General features: G+C 35.4%; 1 protein-coding gene across 2 annotated transcripts in view; it reads left to right on the top strand.

The window, feature by feature from the left end:
• Window positions 1–22005, top strand: part of MOSPD2 (motile sperm domain containing 2) — a 32708-nt gene that overhangs the window by 8735 nt on the left and 1968 nt on the right. For both annotated transcript variants that reach the window (XM_066176856.1, XM_066176857.1), the window contains exons 3-14: window positions 514–669; window positions 1424–1510; window positions 2798–2952; window positions 5325–5385; window positions 6639–6677; window positions 7667–7791; window positions 12825–12995; window positions 15130–15242; window positions 18541–18637; window positions 19406–19502; window positions 20171–20300; window positions 21388–21490. In XM_066176856.1, coding sequence (XP_066032953.1) covers window positions 514–669; window positions 1424–1510; window positions 2798–2952; window positions 5325–5385; window positions 6639–6677; window positions 7667–7791; window positions 12825–12995; window positions 15130–15242; window positions 18541–18637; window positions 19406–19502; window positions 20171–20300; window positions 21388–21490 — 1334 coding nt within the window. The remainder of the gene's footprint in view (window positions 1–513; window positions 670–1423; window positions 1511–2797; window positions 2953–5324; window positions 5386–6638; window positions 6678–7666; window positions 7792–12824; window positions 12996–15129; window positions 15243–18540; window positions 18638–19405; window positions 19503–20170; window positions 20301–21387; window positions 21491–22005) is intronic.

Raw genomic sequence — 22005 nt, forward strand, 5'->3', positions numbered from 1 at the left:
TTATAACAAGTATAACAAGCGTAAACTTGTATTTTTTTTTTTTAGCAAACAATTTTGTTTAATGTGATTATGTGTAGTGCATGCCAAACCCATGAATTTCATATGTCAGTCATTTTATGGTCTAACATGCCAATTCCTATAAGTTCGAGAACTTAAGCATGTACTTGTGATGTTTAATGTATATATTCATCAGTACACAGATTCTAATACTATATACTAATTCATGTTAATTACAGAAGACTGGTTTTAGGAAAGTTACACCAGTCCCAAATGCACCTCGTTTTTTCCTTTGCATAAGGATTTTTCTAGTGAGGGTAATCTTGTAGTGTCCCTAAACATCATTGCAGCAGAAGGATGGTTTACATTAATTTATCATGCTGTGCTTTGTTTCCTTAAATTTGAAACTGCAGGAGAAATCCTATGTACCAGGTAGATGCTTATAGACATCCACTTGACAGTTCTCTTCACGTTTTTGTAGCAAATGCTATAGACACTAACTTATTTATTTTGTAGATAAATCAGATAAATATGATTCTAGAGATGTGGAAAGACTTCAGCAAGATGATAAATGGGTTGAAAACTACTTGATTTGGCGTCATGATGTTGTGGACGATACTTTAAAGATGATTGATGAAAGCTTTCAGTGGAGGAAAGAATACACAGTTAATGGTAAGCTATGTTATACAATGATTTTGAAGGTGTGTGTTGCTTTCCTGTTGAACTACCACTGACCTCTATACACAGTTTCATTAAGAACTTCTTAAAGGTTTGCAAGAACACAGAAAGCTGAGGAAAAAGTTTCAAAGCAGGAAAAAAAGAGAAAAAGTATTGCTTTTTATGTTGACCAGTAGTGTCAGTTTTGTTGTTGTTACGTATGTCTATTGAAAGGGTGTTTTAGAGGAAGGAAGGCAGGCAGGCAGCTATTTGTTGTTTTGTCTCTTTGCATCATGGAATCCCAAAAAAAAAGGCTAATAACAAAAAATCCCACAACAAACAGGGCTCTCTTGTTCATTGTAATAACACTTGTCTGGTACATCAAATAAAAGAGATCTCATTTTTGTGCTGTGAAAATATTTTGAAGGTGAACTCTATCTACAGGACTTCACACTGAATTAAATAATGGAGCATGCTGGGAGGCTTCAAATATGAAAAAATAAACATTTGCAGCATTTTCTTATGTAGATGTTTTTCGAATATTCGTAGTTCATAAATAGACCCTACTGTATAGCATGGGAAGAAGATAGTAAAGATTTGAAATTATCTCAGTATTTGCATGAGTTTAATATACACCGTGGAAAGTGGCTTATGAGGATGTTTTTGGGTTGTTGGTTTTTTTTTTGCTAGACTTTTGCATTTTTAGTGACTTCTGTAAGTTGTGATTATTAATATGATTACTGAAATAATATTTCATTTGGTTTTGCAGACTTGTCAGAATCTGTCCTTCCAAAATGGTTATTTGAAATTGGTGCTCTCTTTCTGCATGGATATGATAAAGAGGGCTATAAGTTATGTAAGTAATACAGAATAAACTATTTTCAGTCTTTGATCATTATTTTGTTTCCAGCATTTTATCATCTTGAAAAATCAGCATTTTAAGAACAGACAGAGGTATAGATGAGCTACTGTTCTTACTTAAAAAGTAATTGGGTAATAAAGTTTTTAATTTATCATAGAATGCACTGAATTGTAAGGGAGCCAGCAGGATGATGTAGTCCAGCAACTCCTGACCCTGCACAGGGCAGCTTCAGAATCACACCATGGGCCTGACTCTCAGACAGGCTTGGTGATGGGATCACTCTCTTAAACAAGAATATCATAGTTTAATGTGTGTTCTGTGTTTCAATAGGGCTTTCTTAATCTTGAAATACAGTCCAGCTAACATGCTATATGTAAAAACATTTGTTTCTTTACATGAAACAAATCACTTTTTACTTTAGTTTTGCAAGTGGAAGTAAAAGACATGGAGAAGAAATACTGTTTTTACTTCAACTTTTGAAGTTTCAGAGAGAAGAATATTGAGCGTATCTAAAGTTATGTTCAGGCTTGTCTAACTTTGATACTGTAAAGGTAGTGAAAATGAAAGCTACTCTTCACATTACTGCCCTGAATATTTCTTTTCTCACTTACTGTATAATTAGTAACTTGGTTTCAGACATTTTCATAAAGTCTTTTATTTTGAATTGTGCCTGTGGGTTTTTGGGTTTTTTTAATGGAAAAATGTGTCTCTGTATGACCCAATTTTTTTAATTGCAGAAGAATATATACTAGCCTTTCATTAATACAATGTTGGTCACTTCCGGGAATTTTTCATTCTATTTTACAAAGATCTGTTGCTTTTTATCTAATTCTTAATGTTTGTATAAATAGATTTTCAAAATACATCAACTGCAGTGCTGTAAGAAATGTAAACAGAAAAGGAAACAATTTTACAGCAGTATTTAGAATATGTGCTATACATAATATTATCTGAAGACCAGTGATTTAAATTATGAAATGGTAATCTAGGTGAGTAGTCCTTAAGTACACAAGAAGTGACTTTTCATTTTAATGTTTCTTCTGGAGTGTAATTCTTTGGATTTTCAATTTTTAAAAAGTTACCCAACTTTTCTAATACACTTTTTTTACTGTATGTGAAGAGGTGTGCTGTTGTTTTTCTGGCTGTTCAGTGGATACAGAATCAGGCCAAATGTAAAATAAAAACTCAGAGGTATTTTAATGTATCCTCTATAGTTATTTTCATGATGTTTTTTGTTAGCTTGGATCATTGTTTTGACTTTTGTCTGTGTTTTTTTCCAAGTTTGGTTCAAAGTGAAACATCATACAAGAGATCCTAAGCAGCAACTTGACAAAAAGAAACTGGTTGCTTTTTGGTTAGAACATTATGCCAAGAGAGATCACGGAAAGCCCTTGACGGTGGTATTTGACATGGCTGAAACTGGAATCAGTCAGATAGTAAGTATTTTTACTGTCTTGTCTTAATTGCTTTTGGAATTATTTAACCTGTGTTCCCAGAAAAAAAAGGGTGTCACTGTACAGTCCTTGACACATAAATAACAGTCATTGAGATCAGTGATACGGTAGAGTTTTTTCCCATGGCATGAGCAGTTACCAAAATCTTTTGTTACATATTAAACTTTGACTTCTGCAACATGCTGGAAACTTGCTTTTAGTTTGATGGATGAGCTGGTTTAGATTGCCAGGTTGAGATCTTGCCAATCAGTGTATATTTATTGATTTAATCTAATAACTAAAAATCTCACAGGTTGTCTATAGGTTAAAAAACAAAATGTATTTCTATAGAATAATCACACTTTTCTTACTGAGTGCCATGCAGTCCTGTTATTACAGGAATGGCTGAAACTTGTATCTTTGTGCTTTTTTCGTCTGGTGGTGGTGGTATGGCAAGAATTTATGTAAGCAAAAAAACCCACCCCCAAACCCAACTCCAAAATCTTGTTTATATCTAGCATAGACAAGATGATTAATGTTGCATTGGGACCTTGCAGCTATGCAGTGCAGGGCCACCAGCTTATGAGGAGGTAATTTGACAAATAAATTTGGTGTGATTCTGTTTTGTAAGGTTGGTGCTCTTACCTGTACAGTGAGATCTGCTGTTCATGCTACTAAAGATAGTACTGGAACCACAGTTTTATATAACAGGAGTAAAGGATTTTGATAAATTTCCTTGATGTGAAAGACTAATTTGATTTGGGTTTTATGGGTTATATCCTGAAGCAGCTTTTTTCCCATGTCTTTGAGACTCCCAGAGACAAAATCACAGCAAGTGGTGTCTGTAACTGTCCCATTGTACAGTCTTGCTGTATGTTTCTCACAGAACAGGAAGATTTTTTTAATGGCTGTTTGTAGCCATGTGGAGTAATTGATAAATCTCTCGTAAAAGAAAAAGAACTTGGATCTCTGGGTTGTTTTCCAGAGCATGCCTCATTTGTTTGTTCTGTTTCTGGGGAAATCTACTGTATCGCTTTTACCACCGGTATGCAGGACATAATTCTGATAGATCATGGCTTGTTGCACCAGTTCAGGTAACTGGAATAGGTGCAGTTATTGAATGGTCTGTGAAATCTGCACTTCTAATTCCAGACTTTCATCAAAATAATGGCTCTGTCTTTCTGCTATCTGATAGTGCTGCTTTTGGATAGGCAGCAGAATAGAGAGCAGCATCCTGGTTAATGGAGATTCTAGTAGTTCTAATCTATCACTGTGTTTGTGCTGTTAAATGAAAGATACTGCATTTGGTACAAGAAGCAGACATTTGAGATAAATGCTTCTATTAGAGGCCCCTTTCTGCCTGTAAAGATGTCAAGCTTTCAGTTAGTTTCTAGTTGCTGAAGCCACTTAAAAAGCTTTCTGGTTGTGGGTAGTCGTCTTACACAATGTTTTTTGGGGGGGAGGTTTTTCACTCTGTCCACAAATGTTTTGTTGTGTGTTTACATCACTCCTGGAGCCCCTTCCCCATTCTTACTGTTATGATAGATCCTCAGCCAGAAATGCTCTATTTCTAAAAGTAGTAGTAGTAGTGGTCACTTCTGTTACAAGGCCTGGGGAAAGTACTCACAGCAGGCTTCCCACCTCAGTACCTTACTATGGTAAGTACCTCTTACTTTATTTCTATTCCTGTTTTGTGAAAAGCCTTCCTTGCCCTTTACTGCTTAGCCAGATCTATTATACCTGGATTTTGCAAAGACTGACTGAGCTATTTCTGCACAGTTGCTCATTGGATAGAGGCATCCTGAGAATGGGTGTTACAGAAGCAGCTCTTTTGAGTGGTGTCTCTACCCACTGTTTCTCTGCATGCCACCTGCTAATACTAAACCCAGCAGTTCTCTTCAAAGGAAAACCTATTTTTTTTTTCCCTTTGGAAATAAAACACTTGAGTGCAGTAGTATATTGAACAGTATGTAGGATAATTATTGAAGGGAAATTTCAGTGTGTTGAATACTCTTTCATCTGTCGAGCTTCTCTAGTGCTAAAGGTTTATTTTTCCTCTATTTTTCCTGCACATCTTAAATCCTGTTGATACTCTGCAGTAGTTTGGATATCTTAGTAATTGCACTGATCAGAGGTCTGTTGACTTCTTTCTTAGATTATAAGGGGAAGTGTGACCACAATCCTGCAGTAGTTTAATGGAGGAAAAAGCCTTGCATTGTGTTTTGGGGATATTTGCTGCATATGTAAAATTTGAACATAGTTGAGTACAATATATGTATCTTGTGCTTTTCATTCAATGCCTTAACTATGCCTGTATTTTTTAATGTTTTGGCTTGCTTTGCATTTATGCTGTGGTTTTTTATTTATTTATTTAGGACTTGGATTTTGTTCGGTTTATTGTCAACTGCTTTACAGATTATTACCCAAACTTCCTCAGTAAGTATTGCATATTAAATATTAAGCATTGTAGACTTGTGAAACGAGTATTTCATAATATGATAGGAGATGGGGAAGATAAAGGGGTTTTATTCATGTGTTTTCTGGGGTAACTTCACAAAACATGTCAATGTTACTGAGTTAAGATATTCTTGTCCTTTAATCAGTACAACTTTGTTTTGTGAATAAAGTTTACTTTCATCAAAAATCAGCTGTCTTTTTGTGGAGTAATAATGTTTATTACTATTACTAAGTAATAGTTCTTACTGTGTTTATACATAGCAAGAACTATTATAAGCGTATCATGGAAAGGACTTGATCTGTTTTCCTTTGCTACTTGTTACTTGGGTAGAAGCTTTACAAACTTTCATGACAGTTTGTATCCTTTAGGAGTCTTCAGGGGTCAAAGAATGAAAGGCTCTAAAAATTTTTGGGGAGCAATGGTTTATTCTGAAAATGAAAACGGTTTATTCTGAAAATTATTTATTCTGAAAAGACATTTTTGTGTGCACACTTAAAAAACCCTGCATACTTGCCTGCTAATTTTTTATGCATAGGCAAATACTGCATAGTTTATGCTAGCTCATCTTAAATATGTTGTAGATTTTAGGTGAAAATGTCTGTGAATGTTGAGATTCCATACAGCAACTGCTTAAACTCTGAATATTAGTTTTGGGCTTGCTGATCAAAGTTCAAAGCTTTGATCAAATATCAAACTTAAAGGCAAGTGCACCATTGGTTTTTTGTGTGTTTTTTTTTTTTTTACTTTGACATTCGGGGAGAAAAAAATTGGGACACTTAAGTATTTTCAAACTCCTATGGTTAAATGAAGAATATTTGGGAAAATAGGTATACAAAGACTTACTGTTATTTGTTTCTTTGTGAAGTAGGGGATGCTGAATATACTTGTTAAACTTTCTTCTGTTCAGTAGCTGTTTTACTTGATCAGGTTGAGATCTTGCCTTTCTTTGCTTTATTTGTGAGATGAGTTATTAGTAACAATATATCAGAAAAGTAATATCCCAGGAAGTACATAAACAATGTATAACTTGGAATTTTATTACTTGTTTTCCGAGCAAGCAGCTAGTGTTTCTAAATAGCAATAAGTTTGTACAAAATTGCTTTTACAGGGAGGTGAACGTGGAAGTTTGTAAAAGTGAATATTTACTTAATACATGAATGTTATTGCTGTACTTGCTCTTAAATGGAGAAATACCTAGCACTTGGTATTCAGATTTTTGTTTTCTTTTCAGCAAAGATAGTAATATTTGAAATGCCATGGATAATGAATGGTAAGTTGTTTGGGTTGTTTGTTTTGTTTTGTTTTTGGTTTTTTTTTTTGGTTTGTTTGTTTTCTTTCTTTTTTTGGGTTGTGATAACTTTTAAAATTTAGCGGTCAAAAAAGAAGCAATTTTCTAGTCTGTGTAGATACAGATGAATAATGGAGTTTGTTAAACATGCATCTTTAAATATGCCACTTTAAAGGTTGCATACTATTTATTTTTATTTCTATTATTATATTTTGGATTATACCGTACATGAAGTCTGTATTCATCCTGTTGTGTTCAAAGGTTAGGAGACCTTGATAAGTAGTCTATTCCTTGAATGCTTCTATCTGGAATCCTTTCAGGAATCCTATCATTAGCAGCGATGGTGACTTTTTAACCAGCCCAAAACTAGAAAACACAGTTTAAGATAGATGCCTGACACTGGATGCTGATGTGGTTACATTTGTTCTGATATGGGTAGTTCAATAATTTATCTGTAACTTTAATGTACAGAATAAAAATGCTGTTCTTCTATTGTTGCCATATGAATACATATTTTTATGTTGGCTTTATATTTTCCTGCATATTCATGTTTTCTTATCACTGAAATAACAGTGGTCTTTGTAAATGCTTCATAGATCTAAACAAATATCCTTTAAATCAGCAAAACATTTCAGCAAGGAAGAGTGCATATGTATCTTTCCCAACATCTCTCACTCAGATTTGGAAGCATAATTGGTTTTACCCCCTCAATACTTCAAGGGCTAAATTCCAAGATAACAGTTGTCAGTTATTAAATCAAAGATACTCTTTCCATTTTCTCTGTAAATACCTTTTTCCCTTGCATTGCTCATTCTAATTAGATACTTCAGAGCAGGTTCTGCAATATCTTGAGGGATGTAACTCACTTGTGCTATGTAAGTTTTACCAATACACTGAAAAAAACCTACAAAAGCAAAATAAAAAAAAACTTCTGGTAACTCATGTATACCTGGTGTTTTGTTTTTTAAAAGCTGCTTTTAAAATCGTGAAGAGTTGGCTTGGCCCAGATGCAATAAGCATGTTGAAGTTCACAAATAAGAGTGATGTGCAGGAATACATCAGTGGAGAGTATCTGCCACCTCACATGGGTGGAACTGTAAGTATGAAATTTCACATTCATGTTGTGATAGATTGAGACACCTATATAAATTCCATATGTAGGGTTGAGGGTTGGCTCTTCACAGATGGGAGATTTCTTGAAATTGCTTTGCCAATGATAATTTCAAAATCACGATAATATAAAATAGGTTCACTTCATGAGAATTTGGTATCTGCATTCTTAAGTACATTCTTAACTACAGAACAATTTTTTCTGAATCATTCATCCCTTTATAAGTCACTGAAGACCACTTAGTTTTTCAGACCTTCAAGAAAAATGATCTGAGTGTCATTGTCCCTTGTATTTTTTCCTCCCTGATGAATTAGAGATGGTGTTTGTTTATGAAACAAGTTCTATGAACACAAAATAGGTGTCCTGGTCCTCTGAGAGTCCTAGTCCTGCCCCAAAGCTATGATTCACTAAGGACAGTTATATTGTAGCTATTTTTCCTTTGTTGTCTCTAGGGCTGCATTTTGAGACATGGATGTAGAAGAATCTTTTCAAAGAGCGTAGTAGAGTTCCAAAGTGCTACAAGCAGCATCAGTTTAACAGAACTAGAATCCAGTTCTAGTGCAATCTAAAGAGTGGAACAGCACAAGCATCTTGCACAACAGGTTTCACTTTTCACTAGGCTTCCAGATCAGTATTGCATAATCTTTAAAATAAATTCACAGAAAAACTATGCTTTAAAATGTTAATAGGCCAGTTTTGGTAGTAGAATAAGCCCAGAGCAAGGGAGTTACTTTTCATTGATCTTTTTCCACCTTTTCTTTTCTGAAGTACTTTTGACATAATGTCAGTTAAAATATGGAGAAAAAGGAGGATTATGTTTCAGCCATAGCAGGGGAGACCATGTTCCTTTGTATATTAATTCAGGGCAGTGTTATTGTGGCCAGAACATAAGAAACTTGTTTGGGGAATATAAAAAAATGTTGCCTTGATTTTCATTGGACTGAGATTAGCAGCCTTTAAAAAGTGCGTGTGACTCTTGAAGGAAAGATACCCTTTTTCTTCATGGAAAATTGCTGGCCTGGCTCCCAGTCTCATATAAGAACTTACTCATGTGGAAGAAAGCTGAAATTGCTGCACAGTAGGAGTGGGTATTGAGGGAAGAAGGACTGATGATGTCTGAAGTGGCTTAAATGTTGTTTAGCAGTGGTTCTGGGCCTGGCTCCTGTGGTATTGTTCTATTCTTGCAATAGAGGGACAAGTTTTTTCCTCATTAAAGCTGAGTATCTCCCATCTGCTTTTTAGGCTATCTTACCTAATAGTTCATTATGTCTTTAAAGAAAGAACTTGAGGTTTTGCTAAATATCCTCCTGAAGCATCTGATGGAACACACAATCATAAGAGTTATGTTTAATCCTGCCTTGGGCCTAAAAGGTCTCATTGCTGGTTAGTGATTGTTGATCAAGCTGGCTCTGTGTTGCCCATGGTCTGAGAGCATTAACAAGTTTCAGAATCATGGATGCAGCTTATTTAAATCATTTGTCTGGAGTAAAAAGTTGCATTGGCAGAAATAAAGTAGTGCAACAGTAGTAAACTTTCCTGACAAGGACTCCAGAGGTTTTGGCAATTTCAGAAAAACAGCTTTATCTCTGCATATTAAGAGCCCTGTATTTTGAACCAGCACATGCTTTGTCTAACTACAGAATTTCACTTGATGGATGTTTTGAGCTTTTAGCCTCTGAACTGTCATAATTTTGAAGACTTGTTAGCAAATACCATGAATCCAAAATTGTGCTCTGAATCTTTCTTCCCAAGATATTTTCAGAGTATACAGTAGGATCTTTGCAACTCTGGTAGCAGGGAGTTCTTCACTGACCAGACAACTTAATGCCCTTTCTCAGGATTTAACTTTTCTTGATGTGATTAACCTTGGCTTCTCTTGAGGCAGCTGGCTAGAGTACAATTCACCATTATTAGTATTGTCAGGCCTGTTTTTTTTTAAATGCAGTATCTGACTTGGACAGATTGATTCCTTCCATTTTTTTCTCAAGTGTTTGGTTTTGTTTGTGAGAGACTTTTTTTTTTTTGTCTCCTTCCAATTCTCTCTCCGTCATCTTTGATTTCCACATGTTTAGTTACAGATCTTCATATTTGCAAGAAGCATGCCAGTGGAGAGCACAGCATATCTGTGCATCCTTTGCTGTGTCCCCTACTAGGATCCAACTTTCAAGAGCCAGGTCTTGTCAGATGTAAACAGTGGAGCAGATCATTTGGCAGGTTAATTTGGGGAGATACCTGGATTCCACTGCATTTATGTTCTTTTATTCCAGAGGAATGCTAGAGACTAGTTCTGGAAGCAACCAAAAAAAATCCATAGAATTAATGTTGAACTTGGAGTCAGTGATTTCTTTGCTTAACTAAGGGAACTGCTCTTTGTCTCTGTTGGAAGCCTCCAAGCTTCAATGTCTCAGTAAAGGTACCTTTAAGCATGCTTTAAGTCTGTCTCGGGGTCATTCAAATGATGAATCAGAAACTTTCCAAAGCTTTAAAATCCTTTGATTGACTGTCAGCCAGCTGTGAAAGGAGGAATATTACATGCTTGATTTTAGACAGCTAGTGGGCAAAGGTGTCTCCAGAGTACCAAAAGCATTAGAACTAATTATGGAAAACAGAAACTTGGGATTTGCAGGACTTTGGGATATGAATTTGGTCTAAGTTCCATTCAAGTCCTCATCAGTCTGTTGCCTATGGCTATTACCATATTGCTGATCCATACATGCTGCATACCACATATGTGCCTTTGAGTTCTTCTTGTCTGTAGTGCATAGAGGTAACTTTCTTTATAGCAGGTTTATTTTGGAGAGCTTGTCAAAATTGCCCAAGGCAGATCTAGGAGCTAGCTAATGCTAGCCAGCCTGGAAAATTAGGGTTAGGTGCTCAAGAGGCACTTGGTAATATTTTTCATTTAGTAATAAATGTATATTAACTCAGTGTTTTCTGACTTTCCTATCTATTGTATTGCACATTCTGCCCTTTTCTAGCAGTTGGAACAGTCCAGTGCTTGAGGCATACACATTTCTGACTGAGCAGGGAGACTTGTTGTCTCTTCAGTAATATTTTCTGCAAAACTGATGTGCGTACTGTGTACATTTTTATGCAAGATATGTACACACAGTTGGATTTTGATTTGTTGCTTTGCCCAGTCTTTGTCAGAGGATGGATTTCACAAGGATGAATTGACCAAGATTCTCTCAACTTGTGCCAATACTGATCAATGTGTGCAACTGCTGTGCTCTTCACCTGGATATCTAAATTGGTAGCCTGGAGGTTTTCTTGGAAGTACCTTATATAGATTAGTGGCCTGAAGTTAAGACATGTCTAAGCTTGCATATGATTTCATGGACACTGGGTACATGTAATCTTAGAAAATATCACTACTATGATTAAGTCACCTCTACAGAAACTGCCAAAAATAGTACTTTGAATTCTCTAGATCTGCTGTAAAAAAGAGCCATAAGTCTATAGAATGGTATATCAGGCATTGAATAAATGTCTTGTTTACCTGGCCGAGGTTTTCACACTGATAGGAGTTATACCCATGCCACTGAAACTTAGGCTCTGTGACTATGAAGTGTGGGACTTTGAGTTGTCCCAGTGATGAGATTCTGTTCAGCTCTTGAAGCTATCAAGCAGCATGGATTTACAAGCTCAGGTAAAGGGTGCAGCAAAATTAATTTCCCTCTATTAAGGTCACTGTTATATGCCCTTCATCCTGTGCCAGAAGGAAGTGACAAGGCTTTGTTGGTTTGGATAAGGGTAAGCTGGATATTTCTGTCAAGTGTGGGTGTCAGTGTTCTGTAAGACTACTGTAATATTTCTAGCAGACTGGAGTCTTCTAATAGTGATTTAGTCAGCGACTGATACTTAAAAACTTGTCCTTCAGGCCCTTAATAAGATATTGTTTGAGCTGGGGAATACCTGTTTCATTCACCTAGAGGTATTTGTTGCTACAGCCTGAAGAGTAGATGAGATTTAGACCTTGATTATAGATGAGCAGGAAGATGCTGTTTTGTTTGTGGTTTCTTTGAATGGGTCCATCTAAGACTTTTCCCTTTTAATCTTTCTAAATCTTACATTATTTCTTGTTTTGAGAAAATGTACTTGCTTATGGAGAGCTCTCTTGAAACACCTTTTTGTAGCTCCCTGCTGAGGGAGGCATCATTTGGGAAGCAGGGGCATTGCTCCATTCTGCCTCACAGAAGTCAGAGCTGTGTTATTTTCCTCCATTGGAAAAGCTGACAAACTACTTCAGTTTACTTGATGCTTAAAACTGCTTGAAAATGCAGTAGGAACAGAGATCCCCATGCAAACACTGCCTCTAACATTACATGTACTAAAATGATTTGGAGAATGTTAAGAGAATTTCTAGTTGGCAAAAATTGGTTTGTACTGATCTTCCAATGGATAAGTAACTTTTATTGCAGAGTTATTGAGAACTTAAGTATTCTGCTGCTGCATTACTCAGATGTCTTAAATATAGTCTTTAAATTGATTTGGCATTCCAAAGACTAGAGGTCTAAGTTGCAGGATATGCTGAAAGTCCACCCATTATGTTAAGGGATTATTTGGGGTTGTTTTATGGTTTTGGAGTTTATTTGCTTTTTTAAAACTGGTCATTATGAAAGTAACATACAAGGAACAACTGATGCTTTTCATCACTTTTGAAATATTTTTAGAAATAGCTGTCATAAGTTTTAAACCACATTTTTGAGAATTAAGAAGAGAACTTCAGCAGGAAGACTCTGAATGCTGATCCTTGATAGACCAGCTCCTGCAGTTCTGCTGTGAATATAAATAAAAGTTACAGTTTACTGGCTTTATTGGATTTGTCTATTGATGATAAAATAGAAACTATTGGTGTCAGCTTTCTGTGCAGGGGTGCAACTTGAAATGGATAAATGAAACATAAAAGTAATGTGAAACAAGAAACTATGACGGTATTTCCATTTAAAAAAACCCTGGAGACGGCACTTCTAATCCTCTCAAATAACTCATCTTTTTAAAATCTCCTTATTTTTCAGGATTCTTTCAAGTACAGTTATCCTCCATTGGTCGATGATGATTTTCAAACTCCTTTATGTGAAAATGGGCCCATTACAAGTGAAGATGAGCATGAAAGTAAAGAAGAGATAGATGCAGACACCAAGGAGGCTGGGGAGCTGAATGAAGCACAAAACCTTAACCAGAAAAAGGTATCTAAGTGAAGATTTAGGCAAGACTAGCTAGATGCTTAAAAAATTGGACAAAAGGCTTTTTATTGTATTTTTTTAGACGTTTTTCTGTCTTCTAATTTAGCAAAAGAACACAGGAAAACTGAAAAATTTTAGTAGCGATTTCAACCTTGACTCTTGGTCTGTTAAGACAAGTTTTATGCTCCAGAATGCATAAAATATGCACCAAGTATTTAGTCTATCTCTTGGAATATTGTGAATTGTACAGTAAAATTAAAAAGGTTTCTGTATTTTTTTTTTCAAAGGTAGTCTTTTGAGATATCTAGTGGTGTCCATTTTGAAATAGATCTAGTTTTCTCTGATGCTTAAATCAGTATGTATGTGAAAAGATATTAAGTTAAATATTTATGCACTACTGGATGTTAATTTGTTTTCTTAAATTATTGATAAAATCTCAACATATAAATGTTTTCATTTATTCTCAGGAGAAATTGAATTCCTACTCCATCAATCATGTTTTGCAACGTAATCTTCCCCTGTGTTGTTTATCCAGAAATAAAGACACTGTTTTACACAACTTCGTATGAAGTGATATTTAGGAAGAAGCAGCGATACTAAGTGGGGATATTGCTCTTGAAAACAGTAGAAAAAAGATTGAAATTCACAACTTTATTACCATCATTAATTTTGGAGTATTACTTGCAAAACTTCCATTTAATGGAGTAGAATACAATTACATTTATGGTTCAGGTTTGTCAGAATAATTTGAAATGTGCAGCTCACTAAGTAGTCCAGCTGTTATGTGCAACTTGGCCAGCTTTAAAAAAAAAAAAAAAAAAAAGAATTTCACTGACCTTAAGGTCAAAAGGAAGCATTACATAAGCATGGTTAGACTCAGTAGCTTGTTTTGCTTGGGGCACATTTTGCAAGCTATGATTCTCATATACAGAAACATGGAGAATTTCTGCCCAATGTGAGTTGCCTTTGGTGCTTAATAAGCCTCAGTGTTTGTTGACTTTTAATTTGCTTGGGCATCTTTGCTTTCTATTTAAGGTATTTTAGATTTTTTAAACTTTTTTACTCTTGACATACCATAGGGCATATAATCGTTTTCACTTTTATTCACTGTAAACAAGGTGCTACTCAATTTTTTTTCAGTGCAGGGAAACATGAGTGGTAAACTTGGTTTGTAAGTGCCTGTCTTGTAGGTGCTTCCACTTTTGCGTTCTATAGTAATACTTTTTCTGGTAGTTTATGTAGAACAAAAGCCTAACATATAACTAGTGCAGTGTATTTGCACACTAACCTTTTTCTACCCCTTTTACATAATTAGAAAAAAAGTTGCGATGTGGGTTCTTTTTATACAGCCTATATGTCATATAAAGTTTTGTATTCCTTTCACTCCCATACTTCAAACTTGCATGAACTGAATTCTCTTCATGTCTTTTGTCTGTATTAAAAGTGGACTAAAAAGGAGGCTAAGCAAAATCCTCCGCCAGCTGAAATGGAATCATGATGTCACTAATTTTTTCAGTCTTCTGTACTCCCCCAGCACCTGCCCTGTTTTGCATGTATTTTCCTAATGTTGTAGAAGAAAGCCCTCAGAACCTAAGATGTACCTGCAGTTTTGAAAGCACCAGTTCAATCAGCACTATTTCTTTAACGTTCTGCAGTACTTCAGAGTTTCATCTAAGAGCAATGAAGATATGTTTAGCTACCCTGGAATGCAATGAAGTGTGGAATTGGTACTGTGTTTCTTGTTACAGTGGTAACAGTGATTTTATTGGGGCATCTGTTTTAATTTTAATTTGCAATGGATGAATAGTACCAGTGCTTTGTAATCTTAGATGTTTGAAGTGCTATAACTTTGTGTGTCTGGAGTTTTCAAAACCTGACCTGAGCAGCAGGAAAATACATGGAAAAAAAAAATCAGTTTTGTTTCATACATGCTTAATGTGTTACAAAACTTCTATAGAAAATCATTTTATTCAGTGGACTTTTCAAGCACCTTCAGGGAATGAATATATATAAAATTTGATCTGTAACATGTAAACTGTTGAAATAAGCCTCATCATACTTTTTGAAATACCTGCATGATTCTGTAACATGTAATCCAGGTTTTTAGTTAATCATTATAACTATCATTTTTACTCAGATGAATTCTATAGAACAAATTTCCAAATCAGAGGAAACTGACAAAACAGAGGTCAAACCAAAAAATGCAAAGAAAGCATTAACCACTTTTAAAGGACCTTTATTACATATCAGGTAATAATAATTTTCTTTAATTTTCATTTTACAATGTGCCTTGGACACTTAAATACTGAAGTAGTTGGTTTTCAAAATAAACTTTTTTCAGGCTGTTTGAGGAAAACAAATTATAAACAACTTTTTAAGAAGGATTTTTACAAAGCTAAAGGGTCTTTCTGGTTTTACAAGTTTTCTGTACAAGTAGGTGTATATTTCATAGAATTGTACAAGTGTTTTGTTTATATTGAGAAACCATCTGACTAAGTTAAGCCTGTCCTCTTCTATCTATAATCAGAGCAGTGCTTTGACATTGATTTCATGGGGTCAAGAAAAACCAGTGTTTTTTCAAGACAGTTTTCACTGTCAAATCTTACTTGAATTTTTTTGGCTTATGATGGTATAAATGTCTACAATAATAGTTTCTATCTTGAACTGAATGGGTCCAATTTATTTTGTGTGCAAAGGGCTCTATAATGAAATATCTACCCAGAAGGTTTTGTCATCCAAGATGCTACATCTTGCAGTTATTTTTGTCTCTAAACTAGAATAAAGAAATCAATTAGCCAATATCACTTTTTCTTTTCACTGCCTTTTAGGTTAAGATGCTTGTTTAGAATTTGATTTAGATGTTAACTTTTACTTTCACTTTCAGTTTGCTATTAGATGAATGAAGAAAATATCTAATTTTTAGGTAACTTTTTAAGTGCTGTAATGAATTTGAATTTGAATAATGACATGCTCATTAGAATAAATATATTTTGTATGTGTAAATTTTTCCTAATTCTGAAATTAAAAACCTCTGCTGTATAGCCTTAGTTTCTTGTATGGCAAGACAAAGGCATAGACTGTGGAAGTGTGATCATAAAAGAATGTTAAACGTTTTCTGTGACAATCACAAATGCTAGATGTGTTTTTCTAACTACTTCTAAATTAAAAAGGGGCACACAACATAAGTAGGCAATAAAAAAAATCCAAACAAGCAGAAACACCTCTGACACCCTCAGAAACTTCCTTTTTTTCCTCTTAAAATACTTCAAGCTGTCATTGAATAGAGGTAACTTATATGGACTGCAACACATGGAAGAGTAAACTTAGTCAAGTAAAGAGGTGTTAATATTTGTAGTCTTGCTGTCAGTGGAAAATAAAATACTGGTGTCTCCATTGTACTTGCTGTTTGTTTGTTTTGTTTTTAAAGTAAAATCCTGAGTGCAGCTGTTGCTCTTCATTAATGCTTTCCCTCTGTAGAAGCTAGAACTAGTTTTCATTTTCTTCCACTGATTCTCAGGACATTGAACTGAAGGTGATTGAACCAGTAGTACCATTCATAACCAGTTGTAGGCACCTATCACAGAGACCCTAAGCTCTGCCACCATGATTAACTTGCATCCTTGCTCATCTCCCAGCTTTGCCCTGTGAAGGGAGCAGCCTAGAGCCTGAGCATGCAGTTGAGGCACTGCAGCTCTGGCACCATAAAATCATGAACCAAAGCTGGCTCCTTGTGCTCTTCTGTTTCTTGTATATTTAGTCATATTCATGCATCAGCTTCCTCCCTCATTTAGACCACAATTGTATTTGCCTTGTATACCTTACAATGAAAGGCTGCCTCTGACTTTCCCCCTCAATAAATTAATTTCTTTGGTCAGACAAAAAGCAGCAGTTTCCTTGCACCATCTGCTGGAAGAGCAGCTCATAGTGTGTTGTGGTAGGAGAATTTCTAGTACAAGCTGGTTATGTCACACACATCAGAGTAAAGAAATTCCTGAATCTGTAAAAATTAAAAAGCTTGGGTGTTTGTTTAAACAATCCAGCCTCCTAATAGCTACATGCCACCTACCCCCAGTGCTGTGGAACTTGATTTCACAGACAGGAGCCATACAGCTGTGGCCCCAAGCATTTTTTTTCTTTGCTCAATGGCCATAGTTGGTAGAACAAGAAAGATCAGGCTCTGACAGGATATTCCTCCCTTGATCATGTTTGTGGCTTGCTTTGAGGCTGATAAATGTTATCTTGTTTCATTTATGGTTCATCTTGCAATTGCTGTTAAACACTGCTGCAGTAGTACAGTATTAAGATAGCTAAACTATGTTGTAGCTACAATCCTTCCCTTCCTTAGCTCTGGTTGCTTAAATTGACAATTTGAAAATGAAAGAATATTGAGAGGAGGAGAGGATTACCTGATGAAGCTATTTTAAACCCATCAGTTTTTTGGTTTCTATCTTATTTGGCACACTTCCTTTTCCCCACCACAAAAGAAGTAGTAGTCTTGTCATGTGGACTGACTAAAGCATTGTAAAACATCAGCAGCCCTACATCACAGTCACCACTGGAATCTGCTTCCGGCATGGGCGTTCACGCTTTGCCTACATACAGCACCAAGGGCTTTTCTTCTCAGCTCATACACTAGTTTAAGTGGGGAAAGAAGGAAGGATTGGTACCATAAAAGGAAGTCTTTTGGGGAGGAGGTCAAACTAACATGAAACTGGCATTTCAAAAAGAGGACATGGGGAAAAAAAAGAAATCACGCTTTGAGAAAGACTATGCAGTCCAGAAGTATGGAGTAGAACGGCAGTTCTTTGCGTGCTCCTCATGTGACTTATAAAAGAGAAGTTCTTCACTTGCTACTCAAGTTTCCTTTCAACCTGTATTATATGAGCATGCCTTTGACCTACTAGTGTTCATTTGAGTGCTTATCCGAAACAAGTTGTGTTAGTTTGATGTGGTTTAAATATCTCATGCATGACTCTCTTAATTGCACAAGGATATTAAAAAACAGCAATAGCTGTATTTATGCATGTGGTACCACAAATATGTGAAGACTGACTCATAAGTACAAGTGAATTCAGCTGTCATGGTTGAAATGATTGCCAGTTGTGGATATCTGCCTTCTCTTATGTGTGCACTATATCCATGACAAGGATATATGTTTGAGGTGGAAATTACTCTGCCTGTGACACCTTATATTCCTTAATGTAAGCATAAATTAAAGTCAGTAATGCTTTCCCTGAACACACTGCCCAAAGATACAGTAGCTGACTCTGTGTATCTGTTGGCTGTTCCTGCTGTTACAGGTGACAGAAGTCAAGGGCAGTAATCAGCTGAGGCAGCCAGTTCTGCTTGTCATGAGTCAACCCTGAACTTCATTATAAAATTTCTGCTTTTTCATTTCATAGCTTTTTTTTTGGTGAAAATCTGTTTATGCTGACTGTAGCTGCAGGGTGGAAAGTATTTTGTTTTCCTGGAGGTGTGGTCAAGTTTTTTCTATGATCTATTGTAAAGATAATCTGAAGAAACTAATTCTTTTTTAATTTCCTATTAGCCCAGCAGAAGAGCTATATTTTGGATCCAAAGAAACTGGAGAGAAAAAATGTTTGATAGTTCTCACAAATGTCACTAAAAATGTGGTGGCTTTTAAAGTAAGTGTTTTATTTGTAACCTGGTTTACTAACTGTGAAACCTTTTCTTCTTTTCTTTAAGGAGGAAGAAATGCTATTAAATCCATTTTGCAGACTAAGTTTTTTATTGTGTAGTGATGTTTGAGGCAGGTCAAAGAAATCTGGCTGAATTAATGCCAATGATGTACCACCTCAAAAGGGATAATTAGTATTACAAATCTTTGTAGCACTGACTAAAAAAGAGCTAAAGTGATGGTTAGTTTTTTAGGGAGAGTAATACTCCCTGAAAAAGTAAGGCTTGAACATTGAAAAGTCATCTTTTTAGAATGTTTCTTTTAAAATATTGGCTGGAAACAAGTTAGTAATACTCCCAAATGATGCAGACCCATCTGCAAATGTCACCATCAAAGGAATTAGTAGTTATATTTGCTTCAGAAATATGGAGTTTACGTGCATCTTTTTGGGGTTTTTCCCATCTTTTGCATTCTCTTCACATTAAAATAACTTAAAGTTTTCATATTTTCATATTTATTATTACATGGTTTTGGCTGGTTTTAAATATGTATGCAAAAGAAAAATAGCAAATGCAAGAAAACAAAGGATAAACACAATTGAGAGGGAAGAAAAGGAATATGCAAGAGTCTTATTATGCCTACAAAATGGTGTATTTCAGAGACTTGTCCTAATAGTCAAGCTTTTGGGATTTAGTTTTTGCAGAATGAGAGAAGTTACGAAGCAATTGTAGTTTGTGCATGCCCTTACTGTATCCTTCATATTTCTTGTTTATAGGTGAGAACAACTGCACCTGAAAAATACAGGGTTAAACCCAGTAACAGCAGCTGTGAACCTGGCACATCATTAGATATAATAGTTTCTCTTCATGGTGGTAAGTAAAAATGTAAAATAGAGTTTGTAAGAAATCTGGGCAAGCTGCATTACTAGACATGCTCTAGACACTGATGGTTGTATGTGCTTGCTGGTGTGTGGGACTGACTGATGCCCGTGCCTGCTTGACTCTTGTATGAATGGTACAATTTGTTAAAAAAACATGGATGTCAGAAAGGATTTGAGTAATTGCCTGTACTGATTTACTGCTCCACTCAGGCATAAGCAGCTGTTGTCTGCAACCCATTTTGTTTCTTGTCTTAAAAACAAAAAAAGTCTTGAGTGGCAGTTGTCTCACTGGTTCATTATTACAGTGGGAGTTTATCTGCAGTAAATCAGTTTCCTGAATCATTGCAAGGACAGGTGAATTTCCTGGAGAATACATTCTTTACAAAATTTTGGGTTGTCTTTGAGCTATTCAGATGAAACTGATTCTGTTAAAATGAACCTACATAATTTTGGGAAAACTGTAATTGGAATTCTTGAGCTTTGGAGAATGATTTCCTTATTTTTATTTCTAGTAAGTCAGTGTCTGGTGTCCTGCAATAAACAAGCTCTCATTTTAAGTCACTTTTGTGCAAAATACTTCCATCCTCCTCCAGTGCTTTTATCTAAGCACACTGTTGTGCTTTTTTTTTTTTTTTTTTTTTTTGGCTTCCTTGAGGGCAGGTTTTGCAGCTTCTTTGCAGGATCGTTTCCTTATAATGGCAGCAGAAATGGACCAGTCTTCTGGAGCAGGTGTGCCAGAACTGGCTCAGTTTTGGAAAGAAGTCCCTAGGAACAAAGTGATGGAACATAGGTAAGCATATGGTTTTCTGGTAACAGGGGTTTGGGGGTTTTTCAGCTTTTATTATTTAGCTAGTTTATAGCACTTGTGTAATCATAATCAATGAAGGATTCTCCAAACTCACTTTTGTGGTTTGTCTCAGAAAACAGACTTTTGCTCTGTTTTAACTGATTGGATGTGGGTTTAATGTATAAAAATGGTATTCTGGACATGCTCTTCTTTTTTCTTGTTCTCATGCTGATTAAGAGTTAAGTGGAAAAAACATAAATGCATGTGACAATAAGGGATTTGGTTTTTTAATAAGAATGTGTTTCTTGAGTTTTCTAAAAGGAAGCAGTCAAGGGAAGCAGACATAGTAAATGCAAAGCTATTTTCTAGACAATATTAAAAATGTTCCCTTTCTACTAGGGAAAATCAGAATTTTGTCGAAAGTTTCTGTAAAATCTATCACATCTTCATATGTGTATTTTCGATATTTAGTGGTGGAAAAGTCACCTAGAAAAATAAATTTCCCCATACACCTTTTTAAATCCAGCTGTTGCTCTCCTCTCTCATCCAGTCACATTGTGTAGTATCACTGAACATGTCTAGTAAAACTTCCCTGCAGTTTTGGCTGCTTTTTTGCCTTAGATTGTTCCTGGGGTTTTTCTGTAGGTTTTTTTGGAGCTGCCTTTACCCCTTAGGGCCAAAACTACCGTGGAAAAAGTATTTTGTGAGCCTTGATGCCTAAATCTTGTTCTGTTTTCGATTCAAGTGCTTATCCCTTACTTCCCTTTTGAATAAAATCTGCATCATGTGAATGACCTTAAGCTTCCTTGCATAAGTGGTGCAATTTCTTTGGGTTTTTTTTAAAAAAGACCCTGAAACAATAGAGAGAGGTTATTTGCAAGTGTGCTGTGTATGTTAGTTACTGATGAATGCAAACCTGACCTTTACTTTTTATAAACCTAGACTAAATGTAGTATAATTATAATTATTGTCTCTTAAGTTTTAAAAGTGCAGGGACTTTATCCACTCAAGATGGATTTTTTACTCTTAATTATAAAATGTTGTAATAAATTTGTGATTTTGGGTATGTTTTCTTGTTTCTTTTTTACAGGCTCAGGTGTCACGTCATAGAAAGTAGTAAGCCCTCCTCTTTGACATTAAAAGACAATGCATTTAATATTCCAGCAAAAACTAATGAAGATTTACATATACAGGTAATTGCATATTCCTTTGTGCTGAATATTCAGCAAAATGATAGAATATGCAAGAGATAAAAAGAATTTTTACTGAACCTTTTTGGTATTTTTTATATTATACTACTTTAACATCTCAGCAATTGAAAGTAACTACATCAGTGATAGTGATTTAATTATTCTGTTTAATGATAATAATTTAATAATCATTAAATTTTCAATGGAGTTTGCTCATTCTTCTTGTGTGGATACAGATCTGGCATATCAATAAGCATCAGTGGTATCTTTTGCTTCTGAGTGTAAAGATGTCACCTGCTTGATGCAGGCCATATTGGTTATCCATAGCTTAAGATTTGAAGCTCCTTTAATGGAACAAATTCCTGATTTATGTAGTGATAGAAAAGATATTGCTGAGAGACCACTGAGAGAAGGCTTTTTCTTTTCTTTATTGTGATTATACTCATTGCCAAAATAGCTCAAATTTGCCAAGTCCTTTCAAGTGCAGTAATTCTAATTTAATGAAATTGTTCTATTTG

Source organism: Chamaea fasciata, unplaced genomic scaffold, assembly GCF_029207755.1.
Source record: "Chamaea fasciata isolate MVZ Bird 193981 ecotype frontalis unplaced genomic scaffold, bChaFas1.0.hap1 SCAF_2, whole genome shotgun sequence".
In the NCBI taxonomy this organism is placed as follows: domain Eukaryota; kingdom Metazoa; phylum Chordata; class Aves; order Passeriformes; family Sylviidae; genus Chamaea; species Chamaea fasciata.